We start from the raw sequence: 24112 nt of genomic DNA, 5'->3' as shown, positions 1-24112 counted from the left end.
TCTAAAAGGAAGGGGCTGAATATGATTGGTCCACTTGACATCGATGGTTCGACTGTTGATGATCCTGCTCAGATAGCAAACAAACTGAATGAGTATTTTGCATCTACATTCACACGTGAGGAATCATTACAGTTTGAAAATGGAAGAAGGTTATCAAATTGTAGCAGTGTGCTTAATGATTTTGTAATAACTGAGAGCAAAGTGGAGGAGAAATTGTTGAAGTTAAACATAAGAAAGGCACCTGGGGCGGATGGGATCTATCCAGTTATATTAAAGGAGGCGGCAAAGCAACTAAGCAAACCCTTAGCCATAATTATGAGAGCATCCTTGGATTCAGGGGAGGTTCCCACGGACTGGAGATGTGCAAATGTATCCCCAATTCACAAAGGAGGTTCGAAGGGTGACACGAATAATTACAGACCAGTTAGTTTAACTTCTGTTCCGGGTAAAATAATGGAGTCACTGGTTAAAGATGCATTGCAGGATCATCTAGACAAGACTGCAGCAATAATTCAGACACAGCATGGGTTTGTTAAGGGAAAGTCTTGTCTGACAAATTTGATTGGTTATTATGATGTGGTCACAAAGGAACTGGAGATGCAAAAAATAATTTTGATATCATATACTTGGATTTCAGGAAAGCTTTTGACACTGTTGCGCATGGAAGACTACTGTACAAATTGGAGCAGAATGGTATTAAGGGTAAGTTGCTACAATGGATAAAAGGATGGTTAAGTGGGAGAAGACAGAGGGTGGTAATCAATGGGTGCTGCTCTTCGTGGACTAATGTTATTAGTGGAGTCCCACAGGGTTCGGTGTTGGGTCCACTGTTGTTTTGTATATTTATCAATGATATTGATGAAGGTATATCAGGCTTAATGTCGAAGTTTGCAGATGACACGAAGGTTGGCAGGGTTGTTAATGACAGTAATGGCAGTGTGCTACTGCAACAGGATCTAGATAATTTGGGCAGATGGGCTAAGAAGTGGCAACTGAAGTTTAACCTTGACAAATGCAAAGTACTGCATATGGGTAGAAGTAACCCCAGAGAAACGTACCAACTGTGTGGTACTACACTTAAGGTGGTAGAAAATGAAAAAGACCTGGGAGTAATTGTGCAGTCAGATATGAAGTTTTCTGAGCAATGTAGACAGGCTGCTAGGGCAGGTCATGGGGTTTTGTCAATGATATATAGGAATTTTGCTAGCACGGAAAAGGAGGTGATTGTCCCTCTGTATAAGGCAATGGTCAGGCCACGCCTTGAGTACTGCGTACAGGTCTGGAGGCCTCATTTTAGGAAGGATGTAGATTTGCTTGAGCGTGTACAGAGAAGAGCAACACGATTGGTGAGGGGAATGAAGGGATCCTCTTACCAAGAGAGGCTTAAGTTCTGCAAATTGCAGTGGCTGGAGACTAGGCACCTGCGCGGTGATCTGATTGAGGTCTATAAGGCCTTGAATGGGTTGAGCACGCTGAATTCTGATGGGATCCTCCCACTTGTTCAGAATACGAACCTACGGGGACATAAGTTCAAATTAAGAAAGGATAGATGTAGAATAGATGTGCGGAAATTTGCCTTTAGCCAGCGGGTGGTTAATTGGTGGAACAAACTTCCATCTGTCGTTGTGGAAGTTGATAGGTTAAATAAATTTAAGGAGGAACTGGACAGGCAATTGGAGGGTATGGTGTGATTTTTTTTTTTTTTTTTTTTTGGCTGATGCTGCATAAGCTCCTACACTTGCTTTCTTGCATCAAGTGCCACTACTACTACTACTACTACTACTACTACAGTGGTTGTGAGAGGACTGGAATGCTCTTCTGCACCAGAAATTCTGTAATGGAGAAGGCAGAATGGGATGGTGCATTATTGTGGCGGAGGACCCAATTTTGATTGATCTCCAGTTACACCTGAAGGATTCTTTTCTGTAACTGCTTGAGAATTTATCTATAGTAATTTTGGTTCAATTTTTGTTCCTGTGGCAGTAACTCCTTGTGAACTATGCCTCAATGATTAAAAAAAATACATCATTTTCTCTTTTGATTTGGTCATTCGAGATTTCTTCAGATGTGGAGATTTTTCGTGTGCCACTCCACAATTTGGCACTTAGTTTGTAGATCATACTGGAAAAACTAGCTTTTGTCTCCAGTAACAACTTGTTTCAACATGTCTGGATTGATTTCTAACCTTTCTAGCAAATTAAGACACATTCGTGTGGTTTTGTTTTTGTCCATCACTCAAACCCCATGGAACCACTTTTGCTGATGAGCACGGGAGTATCAGACTTTTTTTGTGAACAAGACATGAGTGGGTTTAGAAGAATCCCACAACCACTTTCACTACCAAATGTAACATATAATATACCTACAATGCCGATACATTCACAAACACAAATTAGTCAATCATAATGCCGATACATTCACAAATAGAAATTAGTCAATCATAATGCCTCACTGTGTACTTGAGGTGACTTTAGTATATTAATATCAAGGTTGGACTAGAAAGAAAATAAGTATGTTTGTTTGGATCCAGGCATAAATCTACAGATGAGTTTAGTGAACTATCCAGAGGTTTTCCATGGCATCTTTCTTTAGTCCAACTCTAATTAGATAGCAAGAAACTTGTAGCCTTTATTAGCCAGTGTTTGCAGAGAAGCAATATGGTCAGGCTGGAAACAAACAGTCCATGATTTTTCTCAGTATCTGTCCAATTTGGTACAACCTTAACTGAGACCAGTGAAAAACTTAAGGGCATTGTTCAGTGGTGTCTCTGAATTAATAGCAATAATATAGACTGCTATCTGGTAGTGACTATGAATACTTTCTCACTATGAATACTTTAGTATATTAATATCAGGGTTGGACTAGAAAGAAAATAAGTATGTTTGTTTGGATCCAGGCATAAATCTACAGATGAGTTTAGTGAACTATCCAGAGATTTTCCATGGCATCTTTCTTTAGTTCAACTCTAAGCTAGCAAGAAACTTGTAGCCTTTATTAGCCAGTGTTTGCAGAGAAGCAATATGGTCAGGCTGGAAACAAACAGCCTCAGAGAAAACAAATATTTTGTTTTAATCAATAAGTGCACTGATGACATTAGGAAGAGGCCGTTCATGATTTTTCTCAATATCTGTCCAATTTGGTACAACCTTAACTGAGACCAGTGAAAAACTTAAGGGCATTGTTCAGTGGTGTCTCTGAATTAATAGCAATAATATAGACTGCTATCTGGCAGTGACTATGAATACTTTCTCACACTGAATTTAGGAGAATCAATTATTTTTCCGATCTTCTAACAGTCATCCAGTTCAATTATTTTTCTGATCTTCAAGCAAAGCCATCCAGTTCAATTATTTTTCTGATTTTCAAGCAAAGTCATCCAGTTCTTCATTTCCAAGTTTTGTGTTTTCCACATATTTCTTCGTTTTAGATGTTGACAGCATGCAGCATCCATTTTTCTTGTAAACACATGATAGTTTAGCAAAAAATAATTTAATTACAAATGGTAAATTACTTTTCTTATTACCTTTAATTGGTAACCGAAGGGGGGAAAAATCCCTCTCGACCATGGCAGAATTACACCTTCAGCATGGCAGAGTTAAACACAGGCTGATATATATGATGGTGTTCATAATGAAATAGTAAAAAAAAAAAAAAAAATTTTTAAAATATTTCTGGCAAGTAAAGCTGCAAATATCATTAGTGTAACAATTTTCAAGTGGACAAAAAAAAAAAAAAAAAGAAAAAGTTATTAATAGTACTCACCACTTCAGCAGGACGGAAATATTTTGGGTTCACTTTAACACGAACTAATCCAGTAGCTTTCTCTTTGCCTACTTCTTCCAGACCTGTACCTTCCCATCTTTAAAGCAAATTAATCATTGTTTTAACAAGAATTATATCTGATCTGTTAATCATAAAAAAAAAAAAAAATTATAGAGGTAAAATTAAAAATTTCGTTAAAATCTATAAAGACAATCTTCTGATCGTAACGAAATAAACTCACTGGTTAGCAAAATTAAAGGAGCAGGTAGAGTTTGTGGTTATTTTACTCGTACAATAAATCACATCAGAAATTACCAAATTACTTTTTACATATGCAACTAGGGGCATATTCTGGGGGGTACGGAGGGAGAAGGCGCCTCCGTAGCCAGGTGGGAAGGAGCAGCAGTGCGTAGCACACGCTTCTTGATTAGACCGGGGTTCGAGCCCGTCACCACCAAATACGGAGGATGCGGAAAGGTCAGGGAATGACCACCGCATATCCCGGAGCAATATGGCCTTAGTTGCTAATGCTCCTAAAAACCAAATAACAACAACAACAACAACGGAGGGAGAATATGCCCTCCCTTAACTAAAAATTCGAAATTAAAGAAAAAGAATGCAGTAGGCATTTCACTTCTTTTCTATTTTCTCCAGGGGTTTTCAGTGTACAAAGAGTAAATGAAAAATAATCTCCAGAAAAACCAATGATTTTGTTCAGTGGTGTAACTATTCCAATGCAGCTGCATTTGGGTCCGATCTTGAAAGGGAACCATTAAATTTAGAAGACAGATTCATTTCTCAAAACAATTAACAAATTTCATTAATAAACGAGAATTTTTTTTTTTTCTTTAAATAAAATGCAACACATTTTATCAGCACAGTGACTGGTCATCCGAGTATTGTTTAGACTATGCCACGCTTATAGAAATAGATAGTCGTGAAAACAAAATAAAATTCAATAAAAGATAGTCGTGAAATATTCAGCAAAACCAGTGCCAAATATACATATACACGGTGTGTACACCATATCTGATTTTATTCTAGTGTTGAATTTATTTTACACTTTGTGTGTGTGTGAATACACTGATTGTTGTCGCAGGGCAATATGTTTTATTTTACAATACACAAATTTGTCACATAACAGTCGAGCTATGGCCATTTTTGTCGTTTTAGTGCCTTAGATTTGGGTTTTGTTTTTTTTTCTTTCCTTTTTTTTGTTTATTTGAAATGAAAACTACAGGGCTATGAATGAGTTATTGCTATGCTAACCAGAGACATCTAAATTACCAGATCCTTTGATCTTCACCTATGTTCAAGACGTTCTGTAAGTGACCGATGCAGTGGAGGAACCCTTTGTGTAATTAGCATTTATCTCGTGGTGTTCAAAGAGCGAATTAAACAATGACAAGGAAGAATATAAAAAATCTGTTTCAATCATCCCAAAATTAGCAGGTTTCGATCACACAAGTTATTTGTCCAACATGTCACTCCAAAGCATGCAGTTTCATTAAATTTATGGTTTTGAGGTCATTTGCTATTTTCAAAACAACAACAACATTGGTAGCCTTGTCTATTGCTTTCATTCTATACAGCTAACAAGACTGGACTTTGCCGCTTTTAATACATTTTATATGTATCTGTTCTGTTTTCGCTTGGGGTGGGAAAATTTGTTGCAGTTACTTGAAGAAGAAACTGGGGAAATGAGAGTGGGAAATGAAACAAAAAAAATTCAGCCAATCAGATATTTTCATTTTGCTTTATTGGCACAGAAAAAAAAATTTTTCTGCAGCTCTTATTATGTACTGTTCTGTGATTCTGCATTGTCAAGTGTAGTGATTTTACATTTCCGAGTTTCTCAGAGGAAAGAGCACGAAAAAAATTCACCCATTCAAGCATTCTTTTCTAAACTGTGATAGAAAGGCTGAAAATATTAAGTAAATTTATTATTCCAGTTTTCATTAGTTTACATGATGGAGCACTCACAGAGACAGACTGACCATAAGACTTTTCTGCGGAAATCCCGGTGGGCCAAAGGCTGGACACCCATGTGCAATTGCATGGCCATAAACACTGTTGTGAGACACCTAAAAGTTTTCCCTGGTAAGAATTGTTGACCCAGTCCGCCTCTGTTCACAATTGTTGAATGATCTATGATGTCCGCGATAGTCAAAAAGTTGTCCAGTTTTGATAATAATATTACTCATTGCTGTAGATTTTTTTTACTATTCTTTGCATTTTGTTACAACTTGACAGAACGATCTGTAATTCTGTTACTCTGGTGTCAGTATTTTTTTTTTTTTTTTTTTATTGAAAACCTGTTGCTGGATCATTTACAGATTATAGAAAGACGTAATATGAATTTCAAAAAGTTATTTTTCGTGTCCTCACCTTTTTTCCCCTTTTGCACATAGTAAACGATGAATGCGCAGCTCTGAAAAGAGAAGTGTGCATTGATTTGCTTTATGTGCACAATGCAATGCCAACTTTGTAGTGATTTTGTAATAAGTGATTTTATGAATGAATTTCCTCTTCATGCTCTGGAAGACCACATGGTCAGAGGAGTTCACAAGATAGGGAGAATAGAAGAAACGGCACTGTGTTTAACAGGCATGGGCACTGGCAAAATATTTTGAAAGGTGGTGCATGTGGAAATAAATTTTTTGCTCACAAAATTTTTGAATACATGCAATATTTAAATTGTAAAATTTGACTGATTTACATGTACAGTTGAGCCAACATTTCATGATTGGTGGGAGAAAGGACTTTTATTTCGAAAGAATTCGTATTGTTTTAACGTTTCAATAAATTAATGAAAATCGTGTATTATTTTGAAATCCAAAGGGAAATTCATGGGTGCCAGCAGCGTGGTGGAAGTGCACCATGCTGCCGGCACCCATGGTCATAGGCTTGAACCTCGGTCAAGGTACCTGTACTTATGCACCCTCGTGCTTGATCACTCGACTTTGAAGGCCTTCAGGTAAGCATATTTATAATTCCAGTTTTCATAAGTTTACATTCACAAATTATGAATGGTCCATGACATCTCAAACAATTTGAGAGAATGGTTTGTAATTTTATTACTCTGATGTCAGTAATTTTTTTTTTTAATTGAAAATTCATTGCTGGATCATTTACAGATCAGAGAAAAATATTATAATAGGAATTTCCACCATCACTCAGAACTCTTCAACTTCCTTTCTTTAAAATTCGATGGTCTAATTTTCCTAATATGGAGGGTCACTTTATGCTGGTTCACTTTTCAAATTACTCGAGTGGACTGCCCATAACAAAGATTCAGTAACTTAAACCGTTTCTGCATGCAAACCACTGTTCTGAATAGGTTTAACAGTGTTGACAAAAACTTGCCCTTTTTCATTTGTGATGATTCAATTACTTTAAGTAGGTAACTAATTTTTTTTTTTTGTTTATGAATTTTCATATTAAACTATAGTGTGTAATTTTGCCCCTTTTTGAAAATGAGCAAAATATATAGTCAACATGAAAGTGTTGACTATATATTAATCAATGGCTGAAAGATGTTAAATCTAAGAACTGGCTCTGCAAATTAGCCAATGATTATTTAAAATGTTTTTGTAAATATTATAAATGCACGCTGACAGCCAAATTAAGTGATATTGAAAGGCATCATAATACAAACGAATCACAAGAAAGTCAAAGAGACCTTTAGTTTTCAGCATCAGAGTATCGCCGTTCAAGAAAATTGGCAATACAGAACGTGCACTGGCAAAAAGCAGCACAGCATTTTTCATACCTGTGCAGAGGGATGGAGGTTTTGTGGGCCCTCTTTAAGAAAAAGACTGCAAAATTTTTTTGCATATTTTTTAAAGCTGATGGTCACTCAGACCACGGGTGCCAGCAGCATGGTCTGAGTGACCATCTTGCACCATAGACATTCGAAGTCCAAAGGTGGTGCAATCGTACATTGTATATCATTGTATAGCATTGTATATCAAAGCAATTTATTGAAACATTAAAACAATAATCCTTTCTCCCACCAATCACAATCCTTTCTCCCGCCAATCACAACATTGGCTTAGCTGTATACAGAAATCAGTCAAACTTAACTTAATTAAAATAATGCATTTTTCCCCCAGAACAAAAATTTATTCCCACATGCACCACCTTGCAAAATATCCTGTCGGCACCCATGACTCCACCACCACTCAACATTACAGTGTGACGGAGGGGAAGTCAGAATGGAAAGAGACAGCGGTGGTTAAAATATCTTACTTTTTCAAATCTTAGAAAAACATATGACCATGAGAACATATTGATAGGGTCCCTGCCAGGGCCTTGAATGGGCCCGTGCAAGTGAGGGGCACCCTTAAACTGTAAATCTGCCTCTGCACATACTTCTATTATTCTTTCCTTTTATAATTTTCTTATATACAAATGTGTATTTCATAAACTTGTTTGTTCAGTGTGTTCTATTGCCAAATGTTTGGAAATAATATATTATTGTCATTTTTTGTGATTAATATTATTATTCACATGCTTTCCTAATATTCAAAAAAAGATAATAATCAATAAAACATTGATAAATCAATAAAACATGTGCATGTATAAGTGTTCCTAGGTCTATCTAAAAAAAAAAAAAAAAAAAAAAATTCAAACATCTGTCGTTGTAGAAGTTGATAGCTTAAACAGATTCAAGGCAGAACTAGACAAACATTTGGAGTGAGTGGATGGGTGAAATAAGAAGGGTCTGTGGTTTTTTTGGCTGATTCTATATAACGCTTGCTTTCTTGCATCATGTGCCCTGCCAATGCTAATGCTAGTAGTGTACATTTAAATATAATGCATGGAAAAAGAAATCCTGTACTCCAACTTGTGTAATTCATTCTATTTAATATGTACAGCAGGGTACACATTAAACAGAATGTATTATGTCACTGATTCATTCCACTATCCTTCTAGCTGATAAACTAAAGAATGTCTAGTGCCTAGTTTTTCATTTAGGTTTATGATGCTTACTTTATGAAAGTTTTATTGGGCTGGTCATGGTTCAGTGGTTAGCATGCATAACCAAATAAGGAGCAACCAGAAAATTTTGGTTGCCCTAATTCCAAATGTTAGTATTAGAAGTAGCAAATTATGTAAGAAAGAAAGCTTGTATAGCATCGGCCAAAAAAAATCCAACAATTCCCTGATAATTTGCCTAGTTGCAATTCCCTAACAATTCCCTAATAATTTGCCTAGTTGCTCCTTAAATTTATTCAAACTAGTCACTCCACAGAATCAGATGGAAATTTGTTCCAACTATCAAATATCTGCTGCAGAAAGCAAATTTTCATCCTGCAATGTACTTCCTTAGTCAGAATTTAGGGCCCTCATGTTTATCATGTTTACAGTCTCAGCAAGGGGAAGCATGCCACCAGCATTGAGCTTACTCAATAGATTCAAACACCTTGCACTCATCTCAATCAGATTTCCTTGTAGGTGCCCAGTTTCCAGATGCTGTAATTTGCAGAACTGAAGACTTTCTTGCTAAGAGTACCCTCATTAATCTCATTGCCCTTCTCTGAAACTACTCCAAAAGATCCACATCCTTCCTAAAATGAAGCTTCTAGACCTGTATGTAGTACTCAAGATGTGACCAATTGTCTCCACAACCTTGCTGACAGAACTTTTGTATATCATTGAAAAAACCCCATGATATATCCTAGCAGCATGTAAGTACTATTCACAGAACTTCATGTCTGACTGCACAACTGTCCCCATGTCTTTCATTTTCCATTACCCTCAGTGTTGTACCACACAGTTGGTACATTAATCTGGGATTACTGCTATTCATACTTGCATTTTCCAATGTTAAACTTCAATTGCTACTTCTCAGCCAATCTGCCTATTTTGTCAAGATTTTATTGTAGTAGCATACCCTGATTATTGTGATTAACCTCACTGCCAGCCTTTGTATCATCTGCAAACTTAGACATTAAGCCTAATATACCTTCATCAATATCATTAATAAACACAGAAAACAATAATGGATCCAGCACCGAACCCTTGGGGGACACCAATGATAACTTTAGTCCAAAGAGGGCAGTGCCCATTGATAACCTCTCTCTTTCTCTCTCTCTCTCTCTCTCTCTCACACAACTCTATGCATACAGTCACAATGAATACATTACTCTTCTGGCCTTGAGCTCTTTCAAGAATAAACAGAAATGAATTAATTTAATGGAAATTTTTTTTCTAAGTTGATATCACCAGATACAAATATAATTTACCAGGAAAACTTTGTATTAGCTGTGTAGTACAAAATTGCAATTAAATGCAGTAAATACACAGCACTAAGACTACAGCTGTCTAAGGGATCAAAAAAAAAATAATAAAAAATAGTAAGCATATAGAACAAATAAGAGTATAAAGCAATAATAGTAAAATAGTATATCTTTATTCCCTCTCTCACATCTTTTAATTTTATATTTCTTATATCATATATAGCATAAATTATTTACATTAGAATACTGTATTGGAGCATTTTTTAAAAATAATTAAAATGAAACATACACAATCTCTTTATCTATATGGTGAAAAGCAGCTTCAACAAATTCTCGAACGCTGTGGGACTCTCCTGTTGCTATAACAAAATCTTCTGGTTCTTCCTGCTGAAGCATCAACCACATGGCCTAGCAACATAAAATTTAAAACTTTAAATTATTTCAATTAATAATAAATTTTGACATTATTAAAACTCTTAATCAGATGCTTTCAAAGGAGCATTTACTAATTTTAAATCCTTGCTCTAAATAATCATGAATACTTTATCAATTACCAAAATAATCAATAATCACGAATATAGCATATTAACTGCAATTCCTTAATGCAAGCCCTGACCAGAGGCCATCAAAGATAAATATACAGTCAAACTCGGTTATAATGAGCACGGAAATGACGAGATCACGGCTGTAACAAGCAAAAAGCCATAATGATTTTAATTTACGCCTATTCCCATAAAATCGCTCACTGTTATAACGAGCATACTGCATGGAAGTACCGTACAAATTTTGGTAACTATGCAAACATTCTTAATTGCTCGGGATCGGAAAAAACCCAATTCTTGGAATAGACAAAAATGAAAAGGGCAACTTAGCTTTTATGACCACCTGCATTGCATCAGATTAGTGACTGGTTTATGACCTTGTCCTTTCGGGGATGGGGCTATACAATAGTGCATTGGCATTCTGCTTGTCACATTACCCTATTTACAAATTGTCTTGCATTCACTGAACCATAAATAATGTATAAATTTTGGGACTTCTAAGAACTTTGCATGCAGATCACTTTACTGTCATTTAAAATAAAATCAGTTAGAAACAAACAACTCCTTCGAAAACATGTCTACTAACAAAAGAAAGTCTCTCGATTCGCAAAAAAGTCGAAATTATTCGGGAGTTAGAACGTGGTGCAAAAAATGTTGAAGTGTGTAAAAAGTTTTTGTCCTCTTCAACAGTAATGACATTGTGGAAGAATAAATATATTTACATATCCGCACTGATAAAGAACATAACCGATAAAAATAAAATAAATTAGAAATTGCGAGGCTACAAACACCGATCAAGCATTGCATCAATGGTTCACTACACAAAGAAGTGCAGGATTTTCAATAGATGATCAGATCTTGGAGGCCCAAGCGGAAAAATTTGCTAAAAAATTTGGAAGCAACTATTTTGTATGTAACAACGCTTGACTAGATCGATTTAAAAACTGAATACAAAATAAAAACCACATATTAATACAAATAATATGTAGATATATACTAATACTGTATTATTTTTTCTCTCTAATATTTTTTTGGTTTTTGTATCTATCTTTTTATCAAGTTATTGAGAATAAAAAAAAAATAGGAGGCAGATTTAACTCATCACGGATATAGTGAGTAGCAATTATAATAAGGAAATTTTGTCGATCCCTTAATGCTTGTTATAACCAAGTTCGACTGTATTTGTATAACCACATTAAGTATATATGTTATTAAGTAAATAATATATAAAAGAAAAGAGGTCTGTGGTACTGGGTTCCATGACTTAGAAATAAATTCAGTACGACCAGTAAATGTAGCAGCTAAGTGTATTTAATGACAGTAGATAAGTATAATTAGTGACAGTAGCTTTTGGGATAATGTATCCCTTCATCAGCTGTAGAAATAGTACTGCATACATGAAAATATAAATATAACATAAAAAAGTTAGGAATGGAATCAGCAGTGGGTGCTCATTCTATTCAAGATAAAGATACAGGTCTGAGACCCATGCAAATTCCATCAATTCATATATAAAAGAAAAGAGGCCTGTGGCACTGGGTTCCACGACTTAGAAATAAATTCAGTTCGACCAGTAAATGCAGCAGCTAAGCGTATTTAATGACAGTAGATAAGTATAATTAGTGACAGTAGCTTTCGGGATAACGTATAGAAATACAGCTGTAGAAATAGTACTGCATACATGAAAATATAAATATAACATAAAAAAGTTAGGAATGGAATGACCAGAGCATGCTCATTCTATTCAAGATAAAGATACAGGTCTGAGACGCATGCAAATTCCATTCAATTCACACCCTTTGTTCCCAGGCTATCCACGTATCTGATACTTACTGCTCATTCATGCCAGCAGCATAAGTTCATTGGCCTACTCTGAGAGGTTCACTTTTCCAGAACCTGCACGGATCCCCCAGCAGACAACGCTAACTTTGTCTTAAACCTCAGCAGCAAGCAATTATCTACCGACCAGATCAAACTTCTCAGTTTCGGTATGAAGTTTGCCATTCTACTGCCTAGACCACCCATCATGCAAATCGCCATGGGGGTAGAGGCATCCTTGGCCCACCTCCCTGAAGAGATTGCTAATGACATTCGCATCAAGACAGCTTCCATTCTTCAGTGTGTATGCCCTGCTAACCTTAACCTCAACTGTCACCCACATGCAGCCCTTAATTCTATCAAGAATGACAATACCATCGTCATTCTACCGGCCGAAGGGATGCTGTACGGTTGGGATGGATTGTTCTGAATATCTAAGTAAGGCTCTCTATCCCTTCTACTAACATCTATGAACCGGTGCAGGACCCTCCCATCAGAATCTTGCGACGATTAGAGTCAAAGGTAAATAAATTAATCAATGATTGGTTCAAGTCAGAGAAGATTTCCAAGTCCACACGTTGGAAATTGCATGCCACGGGCTGCCAGCTCTCACAATTCTATGGCCTACCAAAAGTGCACAAGCCAGGTGTCCCTCAGACCCATTGTCTCTTGTTGCAATTCTCCAACATACGAACTGTCAAAACAAGTCACCGTTTGCTAACACCCCTAATAGTAAATACCAGTCATACCATCTCAAACAATGAGGAATTCCTATACCTCATTTTTTTTTTTTTTTTTGATTTGGTAGTTATTGGCGCATCGGCTTCTGTGGCCATATTGCACCTCCCAAGGTTTTTGCAGTACTTTGATCCAAGCCCGAGGCGGGAATCGAACCCGCGACCTTTGGGTTGCCGGGCAGGTACTTTACCCACTCGGCTAGCCCGGTCGGCTCCTATACCTCATCAAGCACCTCACTGTTCCTGAAGACAAGATCACGGCATCCTTTGACGTTGCCTCTTTATTTACTTCCATACCTGTTCAGCAGGCTGTCATATGTGCCAGGCAACGTTTGGGGAACGACACCAGCTTACCAGACAGAACATCTCTATCTACAGAAGATATCTGTGCCACTCTTGATTTGTGCTTGTCCAGCAGTGTCGTCATGTTTGGTGACTCTCTCTATAGACAAATACACGAAACGGCTATGGGCACCTCTGTCAGCTCTGTCATTGCCAACATCGTGATGGAGGAGTTGGAGGAACACATATTCCTGAACCTGCTGGTACCGGTCACCATCTAGTGCCATTATGTGGCTCATATCTTCACCATCATCTCCGAGGTTCAGAAGCACAGCTACTGAAACACCTCAATTCCCTATCCCCCTTCATCCAGTTCACATTAGAATTAGAGTTGAACAGTACCCTTTCTTTCCTTGATATCTTAGTGAGGCACATGAGCTCATTATCCGGAAACTTTGGTAGAGCGACACTGCGATCATGGAGGTGAAAGGATGCAGCACGAGGCTCCGCTTGATGTAAATGGTGGATGGCGACCGACAGTGGAAGTGAGGTTTCCTTGGATTTTCCAGCTTCAAAAACCATGGATCTTGGATTCTTCAAGTTGTGTACAAATGAAAACAACTAGTATTAAGCTTGTTAGTTATAGTTGTTTTTAGCTATTGTTGGTTTTTTGAAAGCGTTTACTTGCAGTATGATTGTTACAGCTAGGGTAACCAACTCTTGATTAACCAATTTTGGGATATCGGCCTTAAAAAATTGGGATTTTTTCATTGGTACATCAGAGTACAAAATACCTTGTAATACTAATGTATGCACATGTCCCTTCTTGGTTATTATACATATATAGGTATATCTTGACATATTAATTTTTAAAATAAGTAGGTTGAATAAATTAGATATACACAGGTAGGTAAGTAAAATGTTTATTCATTATTAGGTCAACATCAAACAATCAACAGAACGTAAACTTCTATTATTTTTTAATATAAATAATAATTAGTCTAAAACAAACTGATAAAATTCTTAAAATAAAATCAAAGAATCATCAATGGAACATAAAAGCAATTAAAAAACAACATAAAATGCACTTTTTTTCTCATCACACAAATAATACATAATAATAAAATTCTAGAGGTAATTATACCAATACCAAATTAAATTTAGCATTAGCATTAGTTGAGACATATGATGCAAGAAAGCAAGCTTATGCAGTATCAGCCAAAAAACACCCTCCCATTTCACTCATGCATTCACTCCAAATGCCTGTCTAGCTCAGCCTTAAATTTATTTAAGCTATCAATATGGTGTGATTTTTTTTTTTTTTTTTTTTTGGCTGATGCTGCATAAGCTCCTACACTTGCTTTCTTGCATCATGTGCCACTACTACTACTACTACTACTACTCTGGGGTTACTGCTACCCAAACTTCAGTTGCCACCACTCAGCCCATCTGCTCAACTTTTTTAGATCCTGTTGCAGTAGCACACTGCCATTACTGTCATTAACAACCCTGCCAACCTTCGTATCATGTGAAAACTTTGACATCGACCCTGATATACTTTCATCAATATCGTTGATAAATATAGAAAACAACAAGGAGCCCAACACCGAGTCCTGGGGGGATTCCACTAATAATATTGGTCCACAAAGAGCAGTGTCCAATAACTCCCACTCTCTGTGTTCTCCCACTCAACCCTTCCTTTATCCATAGCAGCCAAAATAACCAAAAGTTAATGAATGAGGAATTTTTAATTTGAAGATTTAAAATCTCTCTCTCTCTCTCTCTCTCTCTCTCTCTCTCTCTCTCTCTCTCAGGGTAACTTGGGAATTTTTTTTTAGCTGGTGCAGCATAAGCCTCAGGCTTCCTTGCATCATATAGATAATAATAATAATAATAAAAAAAAAAAAATCAACTTCCACAACAAGAGATGGAAGTCTGTTCCAGCAATCAACTACCTGCTGGCTAAAGGCAAATTTCCCCATATCTATTCTACAACTGTCATTCCTCAATTTGAAATCTATCCCCCCTCAGGTTTGTAATCTGAGCAAGAGGAAGAATCCCATCAGCACTGAGGTTGCTCAAACTATTCAAGGCCTTATACACCCAAATTTGGCCATGCAACATTAAAAAAATATGTAATTGTGTTTAGAAACTTAAACAATTTCAATAAAAGAAACTAAAATTTTTTAAATTAATACAAACTAAAGTAATCAGTTCTTTAATCAAATAGTAACTATAAAAATAAGTATGTGAAATATTTCAAAGCTTGAAATTAATTTTCTATTTCTTTTAATCACTCCAGACATTATTACAGAGTGAAAATACACGCTCTACTGAAGCATTTTAAGCTGGAATCAAGCTACAAATACAGATTGAAGCTACAAATTGAAGCCAAATTTTACATTTGTATAATAGCTTGAAACGTCCTTTAAATCTAGTCAAAGTTGTTCCAAGTGAGTTTTCAAATCTAAATGGATTGCTGTGGTGGTTTCATCAGGATCTTCATAGAAATCCAAAAGACAAATTTGTAATCCACAATCTGGCAAATAATACCTTGCTAACATCGGAAAAACTTTGACACATCCGTGATTTATTATATCAGACAATATGCTAAAATATACACTGTTTCTCAAGCAGCTAATATGTTGTTCTAAAGAATTTGGTCCCAACATGTTGTGTGCAATAGTAATTTTCATAGCAACCTTTGAATCCGAGAATAAAATAGATGATAAATTTGCATGGCAGTCAAGAGATCTGCATGAAATCGTATGTTTCACAGCGTGATAAACTTGGACAATTTCACCAACCATTACCTTTTCTTCTTCTTCGAAAGTCAAAATATCTTTGTTCAAAAATTGCTGTTGTTTTTTTTTTTTTTTTTTTTTTTGAAGTTCAGCTCACAGCTCTGATCCAACACAATGCTTTTTAACAGCATTTAGGGAAATACCGACTTACGTAGAGTTCTGCGGAACGTAACCCTTACGTAAGTTGGGGAGTGGTTGTACTATTAATAACCATAAATAAATATGCAAAACAAATTGGTGAGAAAGACCTCGCTGTAATTGGATGATGGAAACAAAACATTTGTAGATTCCATGCATTGGAAGCTAATGATCATTCTGATTTCTCATGTCAGATTAAAATGATTTCATCTTTCTTTTCTATGATTGTTATAAGATGTGCATGGCTTAATGACAAAAAAAAAAAAAAGGAAAAATCAATTTACAATATATTTATCTTTATTTTTTTCCCTCATTCTTTTAAACTTAGCAGAAAATACTGAGGTAAGTTACTAATGAAGAAGCATGGTTATAATTTCCCTAGTATTTTCAAATAATGACAAAAAAAAAAAAGAAAAAAAAAAGGAAAATCAATTTCCAATATATGTCTTACTTCCACATAATCTTTTGCATGTCCCCAGTCTCTTCTAGAATCAAGGTTTCCAAGTTCAAAATACTGTAGTTCATTGAGGTAAATCTTAGCTACTGAACGAGTAATCTTCCTAGTAACAAACGTCTCTCCTAAAATTGACACAATAATACTAACATTAATCCCAATGAATGCAATTACACATTTTTAAAATAATAATTTTATTTCAAAAACCAGATGATGAATAACCTTTATAAATGCAAATCAAAAACAACTTTCTCATGAGGTATATTTGCAAGAATATTTGCTGATGCTATCGAGGCAATGTTATGTGGGTCAGAAAACTGCTAGCGTGGGGAGATACACAGACTAGAAAGGTTAACAGTGGCCACAGGCAGAGGCAAAAGTGATTCTTACACTGCTTCTATTAGAATGGGCAGCAGACCGGAAAGTAAGGTAATGGAGATTCCAGGACTGCTGGGAGTCATAGTGGAACAAGTAAATATATGGGCTGTGTTAGGGTGGATAGGAGCAGGAACAGGTGCATGTATACTTGCATGTACACCAATGCTAGGAGTATGGTTAATAAATTTGATGAGCTTAAAGTGCTAGTCAAGACATCAAAGGCAGATATTGTTGGGATATCAGAGACGTGGTGTCACACAGATATAGGCAGTGCAGAGTTGGAATTTGGAGAATACAATGTGTATAGGAAGGATAGACAGGATAGGAAGGGAGGAGGAGTTATGCTGTTAGTTAAGAAACACACAAAATCTAAGGAAGTGCACCCAGTTGATGCTGGTGGACAATGCATTGTTGAGGCTGTTTGGTGTAAAATAAGCACCGGGAAAGGAAAAATGAGAGTAGGTGTGTGTTATAGGCCTAATGAATCTGATGAGTATAATGAGCAATTGTGCAGAGAAATAGAGTGGGCCAGTAAATCAGAATGTCTTATAATAGGAGATTTTAACTTTCCAGATATTGACTGGAACTCATGGGTTGGTCACTTGCATACTAGCAAGACTTTTGGGGATTTATTGGATGACTGTTTTCTACAGCAACATGTTTGAGAGGCAACCAGAGGGAGTAATACTCTTGATCTGATTATCAGTAGTGATTCTTCATGCATTAAGACTCTGCAGATAAAGAAACCACTGGGCGACAATGATCACAATGTATTGATGTGGGAATTATTTAAAGATGTAACTACCATCAAGGCTAAAGGGAAGGGCTTTTGCTTTAGCAAAGGTGAGTACAGAGGTCTCAGATAGTTTTTAAATTCTGTACAGTGGGATCAACTGATGATGTTACCAACAGTAAATTCTAAATTGGAAGCCTTCAAGGACTTAATTTTGGAGCTAATAGGCTTTTCATTCCAACTAAGAAATACTGTTCAAAGTTTAGGCCTAAATGGATGTCAAATGAATTAATGAGGCTAGTGGCAGAGAAGAAGAATGTATGGGATGCATATAAAGTATCTGGCGACACAGAAGCCTATGGCAGGTATAAACTACTCTGTAAACAAGTCATAAAGGAGGTTAGGCAAGCGAAGGCAGATTATGAGAAATCTTTGGCAAAGGATGCAAAGAAAAACAGCAAGGAGTTCTTTACTTATGTAAACTCTAGAAGGAAAGGGATGAATCAGATTGGACCACTTAACATAGATAGGTTGACTACTGATGATCATACTCAGGTAGCTGATAAACTGAATGAGTATTTTGCATCTACATTCACACATGAAGAGTTATTAAATGAGAGGGGGGAGGTGCAGGAAGTTTATCAAACACTATCAGGGAGTTAAGTGATTTTGTAATAACTGAGAACAAAGTGGAGGAGGCACCTGGGGTGGACGGGTTCTATCCAGTTATATTAAAGGAGGCAGCAAAGGAAGTAAGCACACCCTTAGCCATAATTATGAGAGCTTCCTTGGACTCAGGGAAGGTCGCCATGGACTGGAGGTCTGCAAATGTATCACCAATTCACAAAGGTTCAAAAGGTGACACAAGTAACTACAGACCTGTTAGTTTAACTTGTGTTCTGGGAAAAAGAATGGAATCACTGATTAAAGAAGCATTGCCGGATCATCTAGACAAGACTGCAGTAATAGTCAAGACATAGCATGGGTTTGTCAAAGAGAGGTCTTGTCTGAAAAATTTTTGGTTACTATGATGTGGTCACAATGCCAAAAATAATTTTGATATCATATAGTTGGATTTCAAGAAAACTTTTGATACTGTTGCACATGGAAGACTGCTGTACAAATTGGAGAGGTATGGCATCAAGGGTAAGCTACTACAATGGTTAAAGGGATGGTTGAGTGGGAGACAACAGAGAGTGGTACTGCTCTTCATGGACAAATGTTATTAGTGGAGTTCCCCATTGTTGTTTTGCATATATATCAATGCTTTTGATGAAGGTACAGCAGGTTTAATGTCCAAGTTTGCAGATGATACAAAGGTTGGCAGGATTGTTAACGACAGTAATAACAGTATGCTACTCCAACTGGATCTAGGTAAGTTGGGAAAATGGGCTGAGAAGTGGCAACTGGAGTTTAACATTGACAAATGCAAAGTACTGCATATGGGTAGCAATAATCGATGAGAAACGTACCAACTGGGTGGTACTACACTCAGGGAAGTGGAAAGTGAAAAATACCTGGGGTAATTGTGCAGCCAAATATGAAGTTTGCTGAGCAGTGCAGATGGGCTGCCGGGGCAGGCCATGGAGTCTTGTCAGTGATATATAGGAATTTTGCTAGCAGGGACAGGGAGGTGATAATCCCGTTATACAAGGCATTGGTCAGGCTACACCTACAGTACTGTGTACAGGTCTGGAGGCCTCATTTTAGGAAGGATGTAGAGTTGCTAGAACAAGTACAAAGAATGGCAACAAGACTGGTGAGGAGAACAAAGGGGTGCTCTTACCAAGAAAGGCTTAAGTTCTGCAAATTGCAGTGCCTGGAGAGTAGGTACCAGAGAGGTGATCTGATTGAGGTGTATAAGGCCATGAATGGGTTGAGCAAGCTGAATGCTGATGGGATTCTTAGTCTTGCTCAGACTAAGAACCTGAGGGGGCACAGTTTCAAACTGAGGAAAGATAGTTGTAGAATAGATGGGTGGAAATTTGCTTTAGCCAGCGGGTAGTTGATTGGTGGGACAGGCTTCCATCTTTTGTTGTGGAAGCTAATAGCCTAAATAAATTTAAGGCTGAGCTGGACAGGTATTTGGAACGAATGAGGGATGAAATGGGAGGGTTTTTTTTTTTTTTTTTTTTTTGGCTGAGGCTGCATAAGCTTGCTTTCTTGCATCGTATGCCAATGCTAATATCTCTGATTTATATTTATAATTAAAAAAAATATTCTTAAAAATTAAAAAATGCTATATATAGTAAATTCCTAGATGAATGGATCAAGATCGGAGGTAGCCTTTTTAGTGCTGATCGTCAAGAAATATATTATGGTGTAATTAAATAAGATTATTCTTCTGAAGTCAGTTGAATTTAGCACTCATGAACACCTCTCACTCATTTGAAGAGTTCTGAGTTTACAGCCAGTCCAGGTTTACACTACATAGCCATTGAGGACTGAGCATCATTATTATAACCACCAGATCACCAGTTGCTGTTTGTCTAATAATAATTAAACTAACAATAAATTTTCATACCAACTAAAAAACACTGTTCAGGGTTTAGGCCTAAATGCATGTCAGATGAACTAATGAGACTCATGGCAGAGAATAAAAATGCATGGGATGCATATAAATTATCAGGTGACACAGAAGCCTACGGTAAGTATAGGCTAGTCTGTAATTAAGTCACAAGGGAGGTTAGCAAGTGAAGGCAGATTACGAGAAATCTTTGGCAAAGGATGCAAATAAAAACAGCAAAGACTTCTTATATAAACTACAGAAGGAAGAGAATGAATCAGATTGGCCCACTTGATATCGATGGTTTGACTGTTGATGATCCTGCTCAAATAGCTAACAAACTGAACAAGTATTTTGCATCTACATTCACACATGATGAATTCAGTAGAGAAGTGGAGGGCAGAAGCTTATTAAACTCTAACAGGGAGCTTAATGATTTTGTAATCATCATCATCATCAGCCATTTTCAATCCACTGCAGGATGAAGGCCTCTCCAGCCACTTTCCAGTTCCTTCTGTTTTGAGCACTGGCCATCCATTTACTACCCACAAACTCATGAATTTCATCTATCCATCTCCGCCTTTGTCTTCCAGGTTTTCTTCTAGCTCCTCTTGGATACCATTCTGTTATTTTCTTAGTCCATCTGTCATCATGTCTTCGAGCTATGTGTCCTGCCCAGGCCCATTTTAGTTCTTTAGTTTTGATAAGAATGTCCTTTACTTGAGTTTGTTGCCTAATCCATGTGTTTCTCTTCTTATCTAACAGTCTGATTCCCAATATGATTCGTTCCATTCTTCGCTGTGTAGTTCTCAGCTTCTCTTCCATTCTTTTGGTGAGTGCCCAAGTTTCACTTCCATAAGTCATGGTGGGGAGTATACATTGGTTCATTATTTTACGTTTCAGACCAACTGGGATATTGCTCTTCAGTATGTGACTATATTTCCTGAATGCTATCCATCCAAAATTTATTCTTCTCTTGACTTCCAGCCATTTATCATTATTACAACTAATAACTTGTCGCAGATAAGTATATGACTCCACCTTTTCAATTACTGCTCCTTCAATCTTTATTTCCCTTTCTGTGGCATACTTGTTCATCATTACTTTGGTTTTAGCCATATTCATCTTTAGTCCAAAATCCTTACTAGCTGTGCATAACTGATTAAGATTTTCCTCTAATTCGTTGGGATTGTGGCTAATGACCACAATGTCATCTGCAAATCGTAAATGGTTTAGGTACTCTCCGTTCACATTGACTCCTTTCTGCGACCAGTCTAATCTTCTGAAAGCTTCCTCAAGGGCAGCAGTAAACAGCTTCGGAGATATTGTGTCTCCTTGTCGAACTCCTTTCTCAATTTTAAATTTCCTACTGTCTTTATCTAGTCTAATAAAGGAGGTAGCACTCTCATATATTTTCTTCAAAATCATAATATATGGGGTATCAATGCCTTGTCTTTCCAGTGCCCGAAACATTGCCTTATGCTGTATGGAGTCAAATGCCTTTTCATAATCCACAAATGCCAGGCATAATGGTGTTTTATATTCATTTGCTTTCTCCATTAGCTGTGATATTACATGAAGGTGATCCATAGTTGAGAATCCTGTCCTAAAGCCAGCTTGCTCTTTCGGTTGATTCTCATCAAGTATTCTGTCTAATCTGTTAGTAATGACCCTTGTGAACAACTTGTAGATGTGGGATAGCAAGCTAATTGGTCTATAATTTCCAATTTCTGATTTATCTCCTTTCTTATGCAGCAAAACTATGATTGCATTATTCCACTGCTTAGGTGTCACACCTTTTCTAATGCACTTTGTGAAGAGCCTTGCCAGTTTTTGTGTTATGTCTCTTCCTCCCAATTTTAACAACTCTACAGTAACTTCATCTTCCCCCGGGGCTTTCTGATTCTTCATTTTCTTCAATGCATGTTCTACCTCATCAGGAAGAATATTGGGTATGTCGTATGTGTTGCTACTTTGCAATCCATCTTCCCCACTGCTGGCATCATTCCCCTGCTCCTTGTATAATTCTCTATAGTAGTCTTCTGCTATTTGAATTATGCCTTCTCTGCTGTTTATAAGTACACCCTCGCTATTCTTCAGTTTCAGTATCATTTGTCTTTCTGTATTACTGCTCATGGCTGCTGATTTAATTCCTTTGTTTTCCCTTAATGCTTGTTCTACTTTTCTTGCGTTAAATCTTCTTATGTCCTCTCTGAGTCTCTTTCTAATGGCTTTGCATAACTCAGTATACTCAATTTTCTCCCTGTCAGTGTTTTTCTTGCTTTTCATTTGTCGTCTTCGGTTCATCATGACAAGTGTTTCTTGACTAATTTTTTCTTCTTTGGATTTCTTTTTCCCTATAGGTTTCTTGGGCTTTATCACTTTCAAAAAGTTGTAATATTCCTCGTCGATATCTTGGTCCTCAGCAGTCTGCAGAAGCTCATACTTGTTCTTAAGTTCCAGTACATACCGCTTTTTCTCCTCTTCTGTTATCTCAAAGACCTTTATATTATTTACTCGGGTCAGTTTTTTCCTTTCCTTTCCTACATCTATATCAAGTGTACATCTTACCATTCTGTGATCACTTCCAACATTTACCTTATTCAGGACAGTAACATCATTCACAATATATCTTCTGTTAGTGAGGATGAAGTCGATTTCATTAGTAGTTAATCCATTTGGACTCTTCCATGTCCACTTTCTGCTCACCCTTTTCTTGAAAAAAGTGTTCATTACTGACAATCCTTGAGATTCTGCAAATTCCACAAGTCTTTCACCTCTTTCATTTCTTTCACCAATTCCAAAATTTCCTATTGTTCTCCTTTCTGCGCTGTTTTGTCTTTTTCCAACCTTAGCATTGAAGTCTCCCATAATAATAGTGTAGTGGGTTTTCTGCTCATCTAGAAGACTCTCCATTTCTGTATACATTTCTTCAACCTCTTCATCATCATGGCTCGATGTTGGTGCATAAATCATTATAATCTTTAGCTTGTATCTCTTAGAAATCTTGAGTATTAGTCTTGACACTCTTGGTGATGTACTTTTGAATTCCAAAATGTTGTTTTTAAAATCTTTATGGACCAGAAACCCAACTCCACCTTCACTTCTTTCACTGTTTCCATTGGTGTACAGCAGATTTCCACTTGGTAAACTTATAAGTGATTCATTTCTTCTTCTTGTTTCAGCCAAACCGATGATATTCCAATTCACATTTTCCAATTCCTTTTCCAGCTCTAATATCCTGTCTTCACCGATGAGTGTTCTTACGTTATAACAGGCCAAGTTCATTTTCCGTGCATGGCAGCCTGGTCGTACCCAGAGATTCTTAGCACCCTCTAGATTTTGTAATAACTGAGAGCAAATCATATGAGAAACTTTTGAAGTTTCTCATCCAATAAGAAAGGCACCTAGGGTGGATGGGATCTGTCCAGTTATATTAAAGGAGGCGGCAAAGGATGTAAGCAAACCCTTAGCCATAATTATGAGAGCATCCTTGGACTCAGGGGATGGCCCTCACAGATCAGAGAGTGCAAACTTATCCCCAATTTACAATGTTCGACCAAAGGGTAACATGAGTAATTAGAAACCTGTTAGTTTAACTACTGTTTTGGGGAAAATAATGAAGTCACTGGTTAAAGAAGCAGTGCAGGATCATCTAGGCAAGACTGCAGTAATAATTCAGACACAGCATGGGCTTGTTAAGGGGAAGTTTT

The 24112-nt window shown here is 36.9% G+C and overlaps 1 protein-coding gene across 1 annotated transcript in view; it reads right to left on the bottom strand.

The window, feature by feature from the left end:
• Gmd (GDP-mannose 4,6 dehydratase) overlaps nucleotides 1–24112 on the bottom strand; it is an 86227-nt gene that overhangs the window by 15563 nt on the left and 46552 nt on the right. Inside the window, exons 6-8 of the mRNA XM_090378607.1 lie at nucleotides 16780–16907; nucleotides 10297–10415; nucleotides 3763–3859 (exon numbers count right to left, since the gene is read on the bottom strand). Coding sequence (XP_090234733.1) covers nucleotides 3763–3859; nucleotides 10297–10415; nucleotides 16780–16907 — 344 coding nt within the window. The remainder of the gene's footprint in view (nucleotides 1–3762; nucleotides 3860–10296; nucleotides 10416–16779; nucleotides 16908–24112) is intronic.

This window comes from Mastigoproctus giganteus, chromosome 7 (genome assembly GCF_048544385.1).
Source record: "Mastigoproctus giganteus isolate SK-2022 chromosome 7, ASM4854438v1, whole genome shotgun sequence".
Classification (NCBI taxonomy): domain Eukaryota; kingdom Metazoa; phylum Arthropoda; class Arachnida; order Uropygi; family Thelyphonidae; genus Mastigoproctus; species Mastigoproctus giganteus.
Note: the sequence above shows the minus strand (reverse complement) of the source record. Positions and strands in the feature narration are given on the sequence as shown.